This window comes from Varanus komodoensis, unplaced genomic scaffold (genome assembly GCF_004798865.1).
Source record: "Varanus komodoensis strain SLA01 unplaced genomic scaffold, ASM479886v1 scaffold53, whole genome shotgun sequence".
Lineage (NCBI taxonomy): Eukaryota > Metazoa > Chordata > Lepidosauria > Squamata > Varanidae > Varanus > Varanus komodoensis.
In genome coordinates, this window is record NW_025336126.1 from 5,058,138 (window position 1) to 5,074,811 (window position 16,674).

The 16,674-nt window shown below is 46.6% G+C and overlaps 1 protein-coding gene and 1 long non-coding RNA gene across 2 annotated transcripts; one reads left to right on the forward strand and one right to left on the reverse strand.

Moving 5' to 3' along the window:
• Positions 1 to 10: 10 nt before the first annotated feature.
• Positions 11 to 14,809, forward strand: LOC123032053 (integrin alpha-M-like). The gene is made up of 7 exons (XM_044447678.1): positions 11 to 124; positions 1,683 to 1,766; positions 5,325 to 5,452; positions 6,956 to 7,101; positions 7,353 to 7,503; positions 12,912 to 13,062; positions 14,455 to 14,809. Exons 1-7 carry the CDS (start codon positions 73 to 75, stop codon positions 14,631 to 14,633), a joined length of 891 nt encoding a protein of 296 aa, XP_044303613.1. The 5' UTR covers positions 11 to 72; the 3' UTR covers positions 14,634 to 14,809.
• Positions 13,054 to 16,671, reverse strand: LOC123032055. Its single transcript, XR_006416440.1, has 3 exons — positions 15,418 to 16,671; positions 13,603 to 13,896; positions 13,054 to 13,500 (listed from the first exon to the last, which is right to left on the reverse strand). It is a non-coding gene; the product is annotated as an uncharacterized LOC123032055 (long non-coding RNA).
• Positions 16,672 to 16,674: the final 3 nt, after the last annotated feature.

The window sequence follows — 16,674 nt, forward strand, 5'->3', positions numbered from 1 at the left end:
CTTTGCCCTCTCGCCTGCTCTTCAGAATGAAGAAGGGCTGAAGAGCGACAAGCGGCAAATTAGAGGCGAGCCATGGCGGTCTTCGGAGCCTTCGCTGTCCTCCTCCTCCTCCTTGCAGCAGCGGGTCAGTACAAGCGTACCCTTACGCTAGCAGTGCCGCCTGTGCTGTCATGTGGGACCTGTCCCTTCCAAGGGGCTGCCTACCCTCGGCCATGTGGCGCTTATTGCCGTGTATAATGGTTGATCGGTCAATTGCTAAAATGGTCAGCCTTCAGGATGTTGCCTCCTCCTCCTCCTTGGGGCCCTACAGGTGCATTGTATTTCCAGAGCAGCCTTCTCCAACCTGGCGTCCTCTGTGACTGCTAGATACAACTCCCATCATCCCTGGTCAAAACGGTGCTGTCTGGGGATAATGGGGGCTGTAGTCTGTTCCATCTGGAGGCTGGGGGACACTGTTCTAGGCAGCCTTATTTAACCTGACCCCCCGCCCCAAATCTTTTGGGCTACAGCTCCAAGCTTTCTTGAGCATTGGCCTTGCTGGTGGGGCTCCTGGAGGTCCAGAACATCTGGAGAAGGCTGAGCAAGATGGAGAAGGCCGCACTAGGTACACACATGTACACTCCTAGCTACAAAACCTAAACGGACCACGCAGGACTCATCCTGCCACTTCACTCACTGCAGCTCCTGGGATATATTTTGAGTTGGGCAGGGATGGGGAATTGACAGTGCTGATTATGTTGGATTACAGTCCCCATTGCCTCTGAACGTGCTGTTTGGGGCTGATGGGCACTGGAATCCATTAGCACTGGGACGGGCACAAGTTCACTCCATGCTGGTCAGCAACATGGTTTGTTTAACCAAAACAGTAAAGCACACACTCGGCTTCTAAACTGCGGTGAAGTTAGGTAATTGTAGACTCAGAACTTAACGATCTTCCTCTCACAGCAGGCTGCTTGCTTGCTTCAGAATAGAGTGTGTTGCTTTGCTTGCTTCAGAATAGAGTAAGCAGCCGGGTTGTATTTAGGGAGTCCTCCTACACATTCTGCTGTGTGAAGCCTTGGGCATTGCTCAAAAGCCCTCCTCCAGGTTGACTGAGGACCGGCGTAAATGCATTTGCAGAAGAGATTATCCGACCTGTGTAGCAGCATTTGCTCCTATTTTCATCTGTTCAATGTTGGATGGTGCCCAAATGGAGTGAAAATAGCAAAGATTTAATTTACTACATTTCTATACTGCCTAATAGTCAAAGCTCTCTGTGCATTATAAAAACCTTTAGCTACAAACATGTAAGCAGAGCAGACACACACAGGCGCAACACTCAAACAATATCCCATGTTATCCCGATAAAACACCTATCATAGGCTTCCAAATGTCAGATGTTAAAGTATAAGTTGCACAGATCACTCACGAAAGTGAGCCAACTCACAAATTACACATGAAGTCAATGTATGAATTATGTAGTCAAATAATCAACTACTATGCATTTTACAGCCTGGAAACAGAGACAGGGATGACTTGACTAGTGTCTCACTCAAACACAGAGCAGAAGTACTTCTATCTCCCCCCTCCACACACAAAAACAAAATGGTTTTTACTTATTTGCTGGGCCTCTACAGTCTATATTCCCCCTCTAATAATGGTCTTGCTATTCTTGAAATCAGTCATGCCATTTCTTTTTTCAGAGTCTGTTGTAGTTGATGAATTTGACCTGACTGATGCCCTTGGAGGCTACACAGAGGCTCCCCGGATAAACCCGCGAACACAACGTAAGCGAGGGCTGCGGAGAATGTCGGCGACAGGAACTGGTTTTGCAGGGGGGGTCATTACAGGTTACTAATGCCAGAGAGAGAAAATTATAGGAAAAATGGCTTTCTTATTATTGAACTTAATGGAGTGCTGGACTAAGCTTAGGAAGACTTTGATTCATATTTGTGCTAACCAGTCACTCGCCATTTCTCAGCCTAACCTACTTTACAGGGTTGTTGTGAGAATGAAAAGACACGGAGAGAAAAACATTCTGGAACTCTTCAGAGGAAAGGTGGGACATAAATCTAATCGATAAATTAGCAAACAAACAACCACACCTATAGTTGGTAAGTCCCATTGAAGACAATGGGGCTTGCTTTTAAGTAAACATGCATAGAATCAGGCTGTAGGTTAGAGCTAAATGTCCAAGAGAAATGTAACTTTTCCAGGCTAGTATCCAACACCTGGACTTTGTTACCATATAAGGACATCAGATTGTCAAAATATACCTTCCTAGGGGTGTGGTTGGAATTTTCTTTCTGAGGCATAAAGAAAATATGTTCTGCTACTCTTGTTTCTATGTAATTTACTTGGGTTTAGGCAATGTTGGCAAGCCACCCAAAACCCATGGGCGGTTTTAGGGTTGTGGGTGGCTTGTCAGCCACCTTAAGAATCCATCCTTGCCAGGTTTGCAAATAATGAGAAGCTGCTACAGAGCACTGCTGCTCGAATATTCAGAATGGCAGCCACTGGAGCAATGAGAAGCTGTGTAGAGAAATTAATCTACGGTGATACCTCATTACATGAGAACTAGGCCAGCTGTTTCTCAACCTTGATATACCCATCTGTAAATTAGGAATAATACCTGCTGAATTGACTTAGTAAAACCTAGTCAAGAACGACTGAGCACTTTTCCCAGTTTTAAAAACTTGGGTTCTTTAAAATACACACAATGGCTCACATTCGGGGATTGAGTATAGCTTGAGAGGGGGTTGTCGAGACAGCAGATCAGGGTGTACAATTCAAGATTCACAAGCAAAGAGCACGTCATGGATTCATGGTTAAAAATCCGTGGCTTGTGAGCACAGCTGGGTTTGAACAATACAACAGCTTGCATTTCAGGAATAACCTATGTTTCAACAACAACCAGTATTCCACCCACTCTCGGTCCTTGAGTGCAGGTTATTGGGCTGTCTGACCCCAGTCAAAGAATGAACAAGGAGAAGAGGACCACTCTGATGTATCCACCACCGCCAAACTTCCCCAGCACCTTTACCCTAAATCTTCACTTCTGTGTGATATGAGGCTGCCTCACACATATTCCCCAGACGGTGCTATAGTTGCAATTTAATGCTGCACCTTTCTTGGCTCTCCAAGGTGTGTCCAGGCTGATGCTATAGATTAATCATTAACCTGCAGGGGAGTGGCTGCCCTGTAACGATCAGTTCTTGCAAGCTGGGCAGGCCCTAACAGCACCGCAACAATTGTTTTCCCGGTTGCTTTGCAGCAGGCAAAGCACCAATTACCCTGTGTGGCTGCCCTCTCCCCTGCTCAGCTGTCCCTTAATGCCAGAGACAGTCACCATTTTGACAACCACTTTTGGGTCAGTTACAATCCTCATCCTATTTTCGAGTTTCTTAATAAAAAAGTTGCTAGTGTGATAGGTTAGTTAGCGATAAATTTGTTGTAGTAAATTTGGAAGTGCTCATCAGTGCTGCGCTGATGCTGGGTAGATGGGGGCAGTCGTATGAAAGTAAGAATGTATTCACACACACATGCACACTATCCTTCCCTGGTGTTAGAGATTGATTTAAGGATACCCGGCCTTGGAAAGAAGCATGGCATCCTTCAGGAACCTACAGAAACTTCATTTCTGGAGGTTCTATTATTTACCGCTTGTGGTAATATGTTGGTTTCCAGTGAGAGCAAAACACTGTTTTCTTGTAATAGCATTCAACATTAAGGCTAACAACAAGAGGTTTGATATGCATAAATAAAGATTACATCAACCACAGTATGTTTTTAAAGCAAAATGGTTCTGGGCTAATGTTAGTGGCAATAGAAAAATACCCACTGGGTGCTCAGAATCCCCTTTAATATATTCCAGGGCTGATGGGACCAAAACCAAGGTGGAGAAGCGGGGTTGCCAGCCTTTCTTTCTGTCCCTTTTTTCAGGATGGAAGAGACAAGAATGTTGTTTCTTTAATGGAACTAGCAGGAATTAAAGTGGTGAAACTTTTCACAACATGGCGTACAACAGTGATGGGGAAGACCTTCACCACTTGAATGTGTTCCTTTCATGTGGCTTTTAACATGGACAGGGCCTATGCCGGGAAACAAAGGGGAAACCCTAGGCCAGTGATGGCAAACCTTTTCGAGACCAAGGGCACAAACTGCAACCCAAAACCCACTTATTTATCGCCAAGTGCCAACACTGCAATAAAATTTGAACACTGAGGTTTTAGTTTAGAAAAAACAACTCACAGCCAGTCCAAGCAAATATATATATATCCTTGGCAGAACACTAACTGGCCATGTGAAAGCTCAGACGAGTCGCAGCTAATGAGTTGTGGCTTCTGACATCATCGCCTGGCACCACTACTCCTTCCTGAGCAGGCGCATGGCCCCTATCTGTGCTGTTATCCGATGCTCAGCTGCTGGGGCGATGCTGCGGCGACTTGGCTTGCGTGCTGACAGAGAGGGCTCTGCGTGGCCACTGTGACACGCGTGTCATAGGTTCGCCACCACTGGCCTAACCCTACCCTGGTGCACACCCCTAACCCTAATACATGGGTAAAATGCCATTGAAGGGGGTGATTTTTCTGAGTAGCTTTCTCTGCACTGCTCATCATTTCTGCCCATTCCAAACACATTCCAACCATCAAAATCATGCCAGGACACCTCGTTTTGCTAACCCTAACCCTACCCTGGTGCACACCCCTAACCCTAATATAGGGGTAACATTCCATTGAAAAGAGGGCGATTTTGAAAAAGCCTTCCTTGAGTAGCTTTTTCTGCACAGCTCATAATTTCTGCCCATTCTAAACACATTCCAGCCATCAAAATCATGCCAGGACACCTCGTTTTTCTAACCCTAACCGAGTGATGGTGAACCTTTTAGAGACCAAGTGCTCAAACTGCAACCCAAAACCCACTTATTTATTGCAAAGTGCCTACACTGCAATAAAACCTGAAAACAGCGAGTCCAAGCAAATATATATATATCCTTGGCAGCACACTGATCTGCCATTCAAAAGCTCGGACAAGTCGCGGCTAACATGTTGCAGCTTGTTGCATCATCGCCTGGCGGCACTACTCCTTCCCGAGCAGGCACATGGCCCCTCTGTGTGCTGCTATCCGATGCTCGGCTGCTGGGGCGATGCTGGGGGGACTTGGCTTGTGTGCTGACAGAGAGGGCTCTGCATGCCCGCTGTGGCACGCATGCCAGAGGTTCGCCACCTCTGCCCTAGGCTGACCCTGGCTCATTGTGAATCCTGCTGAGCTGAGGAATCTTGCCAATGGAAGGGAACCTGTTTGCTTTTGAGTAAACAGCTCTGCTTTGCTTCCTTTCTGTCTAGAGTGTCCAAATACTCCCCGAGACATTGCCTTCTTAATTGACGGTTCATCCAGCATGCGACCCCAAGAATTCTTGCAAATGAAGATGTTTATTGAAGATGTCATGAAGAGCCTTCCAGGGAATACACATGTCAGTAAGGGGTGATCCACAAGGGGAACGGGCTTAGATATGAGGCGATCTTGCTCAGGGTTGGTCTCCAAGGATTAGAGGTGGACCAGAACCTTCTGAAAAGCACCCCTTTCTTCAGGGCTGGAATTCTGTTGAGGCAGCGTGAGCAAGCCCCTCCAAATAGCCAAATCAGAAATAATGGACATGTTTATGACCTATCGAGTTGATTTTTTTTTTAATTGAAGAGGACAGCAACCTCCAATCCATGGGTCCAACTCATGAGTCCAGTGTGGTCTACAGAGAGTTGGACACCTTCTGTAGCCCTTCCTTTCTCTTCCTCAGTCTCTGCTTCCTGACCTGGGACAGGAGTCCTAACCATCCCACTGGGAGGACAAAGGTGTGTGTGGGAATTCCCTTGTTATCTGATTGGAGGAAAAAAGAGAATTCCCATGCATATCACCTGTCTTCTCAGTGGGATGGTCAATGGCATAAAGAAGAATTATCTGTGCAGAAAAAATGGACTGGCCAGTGAGTGATAATGTTTTGGGAGGGAAGAGGGATCATCCGGCCTGCAAACTTGGCTCAGGGGGCAATCTGAACCCTAGACCAAAATAGGTTGGTATTTTGATGCCACTGTTCAGGCAATCATGGCCTCCCAAGTGGATCACGTCTGTGTGAGAGAGAGAGAGGTCTTGCCATTAGGCTGACCAAACAAAAAAGACGCGGACACACAAGGGAAGAGGAGTGAAGGGAACAAGCGGAGGAGCGAGATCATTTCTTTAAGGGCAAAACAAGGTAGTGAGCTGTAAGCAAGTGTTTATATCCTTATTTAGCCTGGCTGAATTTCCCTTGCTGGAGTATTTGCATTTGCTGAACAGGAATTATTCAAAGGACAATGTCCTGGTGAAATGCTTACAAACTCATAAAGACAACACACTCAAGAGAGAGGATAAAATAAAAACAAAGTCATAACCTTTCCAGGTTGGTATCCAAGTCCTTGTGATCGTTACCATTAAAGGGCAGCAGACTGTAAATACTGTACATAAATCACCATAACCTGGAGGGACTTTCTGCCCCAGGCAACAAATGTGGAGTAGCCATCTGTCCTGCTCTATACAGAATAGTTCTCTAATTGAAGGGCTGCCAAAGGACAGTTCTCTGAAAACCTGCCTGGTTTCAGGATGATCATATGAAAGGAGAGGTAGGAGGCTTCTGGCTCCTTATCTAGAGCGAGCACCTAAAGGACAGCAGAGGCAGCAGGCACCGACACCTGGTGCCTCTTCCCTGCAATCATGTACTGTGTTCCCTTCTAAATAAGTTCTAAACATGCATCTTTGCTTTCGAATCAGCCTATACATATGCCCTGCAAATAGGAATTCTCTCCTCCAACCCTCTTTTAGGTGATACGTAAGTGGCCACCCCAACCAAACACCTGGAATTATTTAACAAGAGCAATAACCAATCATGAACTGGAAAATTTCAGAGGAGCTGTTTCCCCTGGTAATTCTTCTCCATCTTCTTCAGTTCTCCCTCCTGCAGTTCTCGAACAAATTTGAGGTACATTTTGAGTTCAGACACTTCCATGACAATCGAAATCCTAGCCGGCTGCTCACCGGCGTTAATCAGCTGACAGGCTCCTCATACACAGCCAGCGGGATCAGAAAAGCCGTGTAGGTATCTTTGTTCCTTTTCTCCCTTCCCCAACATCCCAGGTTGCCTCTGCAATTCCTGCTGGGGCAAGAAATTCAACAGGTACCTTTTCTGCTACGGAGAAGCAGCAATGCAGAAAAATGTCACCTCTTGAATGTCTGCCTGTTGCCTCAGAAATATGCCAGGAAAATAATGCTTGGATTGGAAGTCCTTCCACTAACATCTGTGTTTCTGCATACCAGTCTCAATTCTTCTCTTCCCATTTTAACAGGGACCTCTTCGACCCTCGCAAAGGTGCCCGTGATACAGCCAAAAAGTTTCTCATTGTGGTGACAGATGGGGAGAAAATTGGAGACCCTCTGGATTATCCAGAAGTTGTAGAGGAAGCCAACAGAGCTGGAATCACCCGCTTTGCAATTGGGGTGAGGGCTAACATTCTCACCTGTGTTCTGTATTTACCTGTCTTGACATCCCTCCCTTCAGCTCAGTTAGAACTCTCAGAGTGGATTGCAAAGATAAAGGCAGAAAAAAGGCAGATTAGACATGGGTAAATCTGGAGGTCTTTAACTACTGCCAAAAAGTCTAGACTTTGTGCTCAGTTTCTTTAAAAAAAAAAGAGGTGACAGTCAAGGAAACAAAGATGAGGAAGATAGAGGGGGAAAATTAAATCAATAACCTGTAGAGCTGGTGGAACTGCCCAGCTTCCCCTCTTTTCTTCCTCCTGGAGCAGCCTGTTAGATGCATATGGCCTTCAGGCAGTAGGGTTTTGGGATCAAGACCCACCTGTGGCATGGGGTGCTTCCAGGTGGGCCTTTTCTGGAATTAGAAATTAGATAGCAATTTCTCCCTGCCTCCTTCATGAACTATTTTGCTGTGCTGTGCTTTATTCTAATGTTTCCCCCATAGCCCACAGGGCTTTCTGGGTGGTTTACAAGTAAACCATATAACAACAATAAAACAAGCGATTACAAAAGATTAAAACCCTGTCAGAATCAAATACACAAAACTGTCAGCTCATGGTGGTTGAATAACATTAATACACAGCATAGCAGTTCAGATAAATTAAACAATGTTAAATCCAATGCTTCTTTCAAAACAACTGGTAAATAAAAAGGTTTTCACCTTGTGCCAAAAAGCAAGCCATGGCACCAAGTGCACCTCCTTGGGGAGCATGCTCCAGAAGTGGGGTGCAATCACAAAGAAGGCCCTCCTCCTGACTATCCCTCCCACTTCCTGGCGGGGAGGGGAGGAAGGGCTGGAAAAGGACCTCCGTGGATGATTTTAAGGGCCAGGTAGAAATATACGGAGAAAAGCGTTCCTTCAGATACCCTGGTCCCAATCTGTTCAGGGCTTTAAATGCTAGTGGAGTTCAACAGGCAGCCCCTGCAGCTGACAGAGGACCATCATTATGTGATCTTGTGGGCCAGTGCTCGTTATCAACCATGCTGCCCTTTTCTGAACCACTTTGGAGTTTCTGGACTGTTTTCAAAGGCCGTTAGAGCACATTACGGTAATCCAGCGAGAGGTTACCAGAGCAGGGATCACTGTGGCAAGGCTGTCAGTCCGGATAAGGACGCAGTTGGGAGATCAGTCTTAGCTGATCAAAGGCACTCCTTGCCTCTTTTATGGGAAGCTTAGATGATATCACCATCTAACTGTGACCCTCCTATGGTTTCTTATTACTTCTTCCATCTTCTTCCTTAATGTAGAGCATTTGCAGAATAGTTGCAAAGTGCCTTTTGGTTATCAGTGCTAGGAATCCTCCATTGGGAAGTATTCCTAGACTTAAGTATTGGTCAAGTCATGATTCCCCCATCCGTAGAATAGGAATCATAATCAAAGCAGAGCAAAGCCTCACCAAAAACATTAAGCAGCATTCCCAGTTTCAAAATGCTGAATAAATGATCAAGGGCACGAAGATCCTGCTCACTCATCCACAACCCCACAAGCATCTTTGCTTCAACCGCTCCCTTGCTGTGTGATGTGGGGCTGCATCACACACGAGCCCTGGAGAAAGCTACTGCCCCAATTCAATGCTGCACCTTTCTTGGCTTCCCAAGGTGTGTCCAGGCTGGATGGTTCGCATTACTCAGTCACCTGCCCCAGGGGCTTGGCTGCCCCTTGGCATCAGCTCTTGCAAGCTGGGCAGGCCCTAACCGGCACCGCGACAATTGTTGTTCTGGTTGCTTTGTGGCGGGCAGAGCACCGATGGCCCCGCGTGGCTGCCCTCTCTCCTGTTCTAGCTGTCCCTTAATCAGGACCGTCTTAACAGCATTATGGGCCCCGGGCAAAGCAGTGTACCGGGGCCCCCACGACAACTACAACTACCGTTAATTTTGGAAGTTTTCCCATTTTCCAAGGGTTAACATACACAGATTAGTATGGGGCCCACGGGCAAGTGCCCATCAGGCCCATGCATGAAGACGGCCCTGCCCTTAATGACCGGAGAGACAGCCCCCATTTCCGGGAACATCCTTTGAGGTATCTGTCCCCGTTTTGTTCAAGTTCCTGCCTTTTCAGCATGCCCTGTCAAACTGTTGCTAGAGAGAGACATGAGAACGTTCATGCAGCAGCTCCCTTCCCAGGCCCAGAGTCAAATTTCTGAGTGTGGAGGAGGAAGCATCGTTTGCCTGACCACCACGCATGTGGCACCTCACAAAGCACAAGAGCACCGGTCCTGCGTTGCACAGTTCAACAGGAACTGGAAGAGGCCTATAAGGCCGAGCTCAACCCCCTGCTCCACTTCCACATGGGGTCACCCATCGAGCTGTAGGCCCACGCCTTTCCAGCCTAGCCAAGCTTTATTTATTTATTTATTTGTTTGTTAAAACATTTCTATGCCGCCCCTTGCCGAAGCCTCGGGGCGGCTTACAACTTAATAAAATACAATAAAATACAAAAATAACAATATAAAATTAAAATTAACAATATAAAATAAATCAAAAAATATAAAAGATGTCGCCCCGGCCAGATAAATAAGCAAATATTGTTAACAATTAAAATGACGTTTAAATAAAAAGGTGTTCACCTGGCGCCGAAATATCAATAAAGATGACCTGACATGTTAGCTTGACATATAACTATGAGGAAGGGAGGGGAGGAAGCAGTGGGATCAACAAGGAAGCACTATGTGATTGCTTCTGTTACATCTTCCTACATGCCAAGAAGCAGCGGAGCCTATAAACCTCTTAGGTTTCGGGGGCAGATGCATGCAAATAGCTGCACGTAAATGTGAAGGGCCCCATGCTGTCCACAACCTGCCCTTTCACACCTGCAGAGGTGTATTTTAAACAGTGGTGGCATATTACTGGACAGCATCTCTCTTCAAGTATTTACTTTTGAACACACAAAGGGGTTGGTGGAAACAAGGGGCTGGTTCTGCCTTCTCGGTGAACCTGCACCGAAGCGCAATGGACCGAGTTTGAAGCCTCCCATTCTCATGCTGGACAGGCCATGCACAATGGTGTGTGTGTGGGGGGGGGGGGCTTCAGACTCGGTCCATTGTGCTTCTACCCAGGCATGTGCAGCCTCGCAGTCCAAAATGGGGGTGGGGGGGTGAAGAAGGTTAATGCAGGCCTTCTAATAAAGATTTGACTAAAAGCAAGCATACCGTTCTGCTATGTAAATCAGTAGGGGACAGGCTATTGCAGGATGTATTAATAAGCCATTTAACAGACAGAGTTGGGCTGTCGGTGGCGCATCATTTTGCCCTTACACAAATCCAGGGTGTAACTACACTATGAGTACTGTGTATAGTTCAGTATACAGTGGTACCTCGGCTCATAAATGCCTCAGTTCATGACCAAATCAGGTCGCGAACAGAAATGTCTGAAAAATTTTGCCTCAGGTCACAAACTCTATATCGAGTGACAATAGCGATCGTGCCCATCTCCCCCCCGCAAAGCACCCGTGATCGTGCCTGCCTCCCCTCCCCTGAGCGCACCTGCTATTGCGCCCGCCTCCCGCCCCTCCAGCGCGTTCGCTTCAAATTTTTGTGATTAAAAAAAAAAATAGTTACAGAACGGATTAACCTTATTCACACAGAACCTTATGGGAAAATTTGAATTGGCTCACAACCAATTTGAGTCATGACCAGAGTCCTGAAACGGATTAACTTCTTGAGCCAAGGTACCACTGTACCTAAAAAGGCATTGTGGAGTTGGAAAACGTATAGTAAAGATCATCTAAAATGATCAAGGGGATGAAGTGACTCCTCCAATAGGAAAGGTTACAACATTCGAGACAGTTTAGCTTAGAGAAAGGTACAGGGGCTTGTTATAAGTGTACAAAATTATGCATGGTATGGAAAAAATGTACAGGTACGCTTTTTCTCTTTTTCTCATAATACTAGTAGACAAAGGGGTCATCCCATGAGGCTGACTGATGAAACCTTCTGGATAGATGCAAATAAGGATTTCATACATAGCACATTCAACTAGGGAATTCACCTCTGGAAGATGTAGTGATAGCCACCAATATGGATGACTTTAAGAGGGGATTGAGCAAATCAGTGGAGAGGTTTTCAGTGGTTACTGGGCCTGATAGCTGTTTACTACTTCCACTACCAGAAGCAGCATGCCCACGGAGACCAGTTGTGTGGGAACGTGGCTAGGAGGGTGTGGCTACACACATGCTCTGCCTGGAGGTTTCCAATGGGCAGCTGGTTGATCACTGTCTGAATGGGATACTGGACTAGATGCCCTAGTTCAGTGATAGCGAACCTTTTACAGACCAAGGGCCCAAACTGCAACCCAAAACCCACTTATTTATTGAAAAGTGCCAACACAACAATAAAACCTGAAAACAGGTTTTAGTTTAGAAAAAACAACTCACAGCCAGTTGAAGCAAATGGCAGCACACTGACCGGCCACGCGAAAGCTTGGATGAGTCGCAGCTAATGAGCTGCAGCTCGTGACATCATTGCCTGGCGCCGCTACTCGCATGGCCCCTGTGTGTGCTGTTATATGATGTTCGGCTGCTGGGCTGATGCTGAGGAGACTTGGCACACATATTGACAGAGAGGGCTCTGCTCACCCACTGTGGCACGCGAGCCATAGGTTCGCCACCATTGGCCTGGTGTACTCCCCTAACCCTAATACAGGGGTAAAATGCCATAGAAAAGAGGGTGATTTTGAAAAAGCCTTCCCTCAGTAGTTTTTTCTGCACAGCTCATCATTTCTGTCCATTCTGAACACATTCCAACCATCAAAATCATGCCAGGACACATCATTTTTCTAACCCTAACCCTACCCTGGTGCTCACCCCTTACCCTACCTAGCATAGGGCTAAAGTTCCATTGAAAATCATGCGATTTTGAAAAAGCCTTCCTTGAGTAGATTTTCCAGCACAGCTCATCATTTCTCCCCTTTCTAAAGACATTCCAACCATCAAAATAATGCCAGGACACATAGTTTTTCTAACCCTAACCCTACCCTGGTGCACACCCCTAACCCTAATATAGGGGTCAAGTTCCATGGAAAATGGGCGATTTTCAAAAAGCCCTCCTTGAGTAGCTTTTCCTACACTGCTCATCATTTCTGCCCATTCCAAACACATTCCAACCATCAAAATCATGCCAGGACACCTCATTTTTCTAACCCTAACCCTGCCCTGGTGCTCACCCCTAACCCTAGGGATTTAATGGGCACACCATTTCCATCTGCAAAAGTCTGGGAGCAAAGCATTCTGGCCTGTGAGTAATCCACGCTCCCCCCCTTCATCTTGCTCCTGGGGAACACCTGGGCTTCAGTGAACCTTTCTGTCTGTCTCATATCTAGCCTTCCGCACCCCGTTGCCAATGACCTCTCAATTGCTTTGTTTCTCTCGTAAGGCTGGGCCATTATTCCTAAGCAAAACTGCCCAACAGGAGCTCCATGCCATTGCCTCTCACCCTACTTTGGACCACGTCTTTCTTGTGAGACATTTCACAGGCCTCCAGGACATCCAGGACCAGCTGAAGCAGAAGATTTGTGCCATCCACGGTACTGCAATTTGGGGGCTACAAGGGGAGGGGGGAGGGGAACAGTCACAGCAGCAACTAGAATATAACTAGAATGAGCTATGTACATTCTGGAACCCCATTCCTCGCCTTTTAGAGAGAAAAATGGTTCCTACAACAAACATTTCACAATGGAGCTCTTCTGCTGGACACCATCCTCAGCCATGCTCTCCTCCAGGATACTCTATTCCATTCCCTTTTATCCTGTTTTCTTCCCCAAGAATTGGCATTCCATAGCCACTGAATTAGCATCCCATAGCAGTCCAGGTATTTTTGGAATTTCCTCCATTAGAGTTTCTTTTTAACCCACAAGTGTTGTTGTTTTTTCACTGAAAACCTCAGGGTTACGGCAAGCCTGCTGGGACTTCTCTCTTGTGCACGGGTGGCTCTGGTCGAGCTACATAAGAATCAGCATTCATAGCTGAATATCAGAAACGGAGGGGAATGATCTGGATTAAACTGTCTTTAACATTTTTTGCAAAAAGGCAGAATGTAAGTGAATTAGCAGCAACGACATACTTACATATTGCATAATTACTTTGTGCAAATGACAGCCACAAAATGCAGTGATGGCCAGTATTTTAAATGGCTTCCAAATTGGACAAGTTCACTGTTCCATGAACAGCCTTCATGTTTTGCCTCTGGACTTTCTGGGGACAGCTGAATGCTCCCTGTGTCAAAACAAGACAGGACAGCAGGGCTTACCTTATGGAATCGCTAAAATGTACTCACAGAACTTGCAGGAAAACCGTGCTCACAGAACTTGCAGGAAAACAATGTTGGCTCACATATCTCTGTGATCATGCAAACAGACCATCTGCAAAGGGAGAGAATGAACATACATTAAACAGCACAGGGTAGTGTGAGAACAGCACAGAGTTGTTATTTTTAATTTCTTAGCCGTGTCTTCAATAGCTACGTGCAAGGCAGAAGTTAAAACATTTGGTACTCCCTGCAGCAGGAAGGGGTAGGGAAGGCTCTATAGTTGGTGACTTCCCACGGTCACTCAGCTGTCAGCAGCACAAGAACCTTGCTCGGTCCCCCAGTGATGGCAGCCTTTGGCTAGCAGTGTCTTCTAGTTCTGATTAGCTGTATGCTACCTCCAGTACCAGAGGCAGAATGCCTACATACACCTGTTGCAGAGGAGATGGGTGGGAGCGTGCTCAGTCCTGCTTGTGCGTTCCCATGGGCAGCTGATGAACAAAAAACTGGATGAGATGGACCCTAGGTTTGATCTGGCTACACCCACATCTGATATTACAGTGCAGGGCTGGGAGATGCATCGCACTTCCAAGTTTCGATGGTAAGCACTTGGTTGCAGTATATCAAACCTGCCAGGCTGGGATTACAGGAAATTCTGCTTTGTGTCCTCTAGGCCCAGCGATTCCACGGGCTACAGAAGCGCCACAGTCACCAGATGCATGCAGCTCACATTCTGATCCCCAGGTGCTGCGGAAACTGGAGCAAGTAGTGAGTGGCCTCGATCAGGTGAAAGCCAAGCTGGAGGTGCTGGCTGCAAGGCAGGGGAAATGCGGCTGTACTCCCCATCACTAATCCTGAGCTGTGGGGCAGATGGGGGTATATGCTCTGAAACAGCAGGCAAATATGAGGAAAGCAAACAAACATGAAATTCATCCAGGCATATGGAAGTGTTCTTGCACACAATTTTTAATCTGCATACTTATAACATGCTCAAGAGCCTCTGATGCCAATAAAGCCATCTCATACCAGTCTTGTGCCTGTCTTTTCTGATGCAACAGCACTCAGCCCTATATTAATGTCTAACGAACTGCTAGGGCTTTATTTTAATCTAGAGCCATGTTCCAACCAAAGCAATCAGGGTGATGCAAGTGAAAGAGCCACCATAAGTATACGGTGCAATCCTGTGCATGTTTACACAGAAGTAAGCCTGCTTTGTCTCCAGTGGGCTTACAATTAGGGACATGTGTACAGGAGTGTAGACAAAATCTCAACCATGTGAAATAATGTCTAATATGGGGAAAGTGTGTATAGGACCCCTCCCCTCTTGATCTGCTTGTAATATGAATATATGGGGTCAGTCAATGAAATGGACCCTAAACAGATACAAACAGATACCTCTTAACAAAACAAGCAGTTACTTTCCCAAATACACAATCACAAAACATGATGAGCTTTGAGAGGTGATTAGTCAAATTCATGGAGGAAAAATATGGAAGTGTCTAGTGATACTGATGACTAAATAGAACCTCCACTGCCAGAGGCTGTGCACTTCTGAATGCCAATTAATGGAAGAGGCAATAGTAGGGGTGCCTGGCTAATTCTTCAGCTCCTGCTTTTGAGCTACCTGTCGCATTACCTGTCGCCAGCCTATGCAATGGGATGCCAACTTGGGCCTTTGGTCTCAGGTTGCTTCTTACATAATGATGCAATAACAAACAGGCACCTGGAGGAAAAAGTATATTTTCTGCAGCAGGTTTCAGAGCCAAAACATATTAAGTGCTAAACAATAAAGACAAGCTGGCCTCTGAGCATGGGCTGATTGCAACTTCCCCACTGAAGAACCAGATCGCTCCCCTCCTCTCCCCACCAAATCTGTAAATGGGGTTCAATTTGGAAGTAGCACTTTACTTAACAGGGCTGAACATGGTTCTCCAGTTCCTTATTTACACTTGGCTTTCCTTATTTGATGCAGGTGTCCTAAACAAAATTTGAGTCTGGGATAATAGTACCGCATCACCCTATAACCTGGGTGGGAGTTAAAAACCTTGATGATTGGTTCTGCTAGAGTTTGGGGGAACTATGCAGGCCTTTGTTCTTAATATGGTAATTTTCCATTTATAATAGGTCATTTGAAGAGCACCCCCCCACAACCCATATCTCCCAAATGTGTTTTTTAAAAAGCCCATGACCCTAATTAGTCTGAGGAGGGGCAGTGCTGTTAACTAGACAATTTCTAAAGACAGAAGAGATGTTGAGGGTCAAAATCACTGTTCTCTCTCTTTCCTGCTGTATCTAGCACAGCCTACATGGCTGACAACTTTCTAATCTCCGCTCTTCAAGATGATGGGCAAAATGCCAAGACGTGGAAGGGAGCAGAGTTTTTTTTGAGGGGGGCGGCTCTTGGCCAGCCACTGGGGATGCAATAGGGATGGGAGGATGCAGGAGGCATAGCAGAAAAGAGGGCCTCTTCAGCATCAGTGGCTCAATATTTTTTGGGGTGCTACTCTGAGGAACCAGTTCCGCTGAGGAACCGCGGGTTCCTTTTCCTTGCTACTCCTATCTGTAAGCAGGGCTCTTTCAAGTGGACATAAAGCGGTTTACAGGTCAGCTTGTGAGCCCCAGCACCTCTTACAGCAAAACCAAGCGCACTGCCGGGAGCCGGTACTGCTGTATCGCGGGTATCCCTTCGTCGTCTAGACGCCTCTTCACTTCGGCTCTCTTCGGCATCGCTCGGGGAATCCGGCGGAGAGGCAAGCGCACGAACCACCTCCCCTCCTTTGCATCCGTTCGGGCATTTCCGTCCGAACTCGGCCGCATCCATTTTTTTCGGCCATTTCCGTGCTTGCTCGGCTAGTTCCGGTTCCGCTCGGGGGATTCCGGCTCCGCTCGGCCT

What these genes read in the sequence shown, in the direction of transcription:
- LOC123032053 (XM_044447678.1), top strand. Translation starts at nt 73, where the DNA reads ATGGCGGTCTTCGGAGCCTTCGCTGTCCTCCTCCTCCTCCTTGCAGCA. An exon ending in CCTCCTCCTTGCAGCAGCGG is followed by an intron (nt 125 to 1,682) that starts GTCAGTACAAGC and finishes TTCTTTTTTCAG; the next exon opens with AGTCTGTTGTAGTTGATGAA. An exon ending in TCACCCGCTTTGCAATTGGG is followed by an intron (nt 7,504 to 12,911) that starts GTGAGGGCTAAC and finishes TTCTCTCGTAAG; the next exon opens with GCTGGGCCATTATTCCTAAG.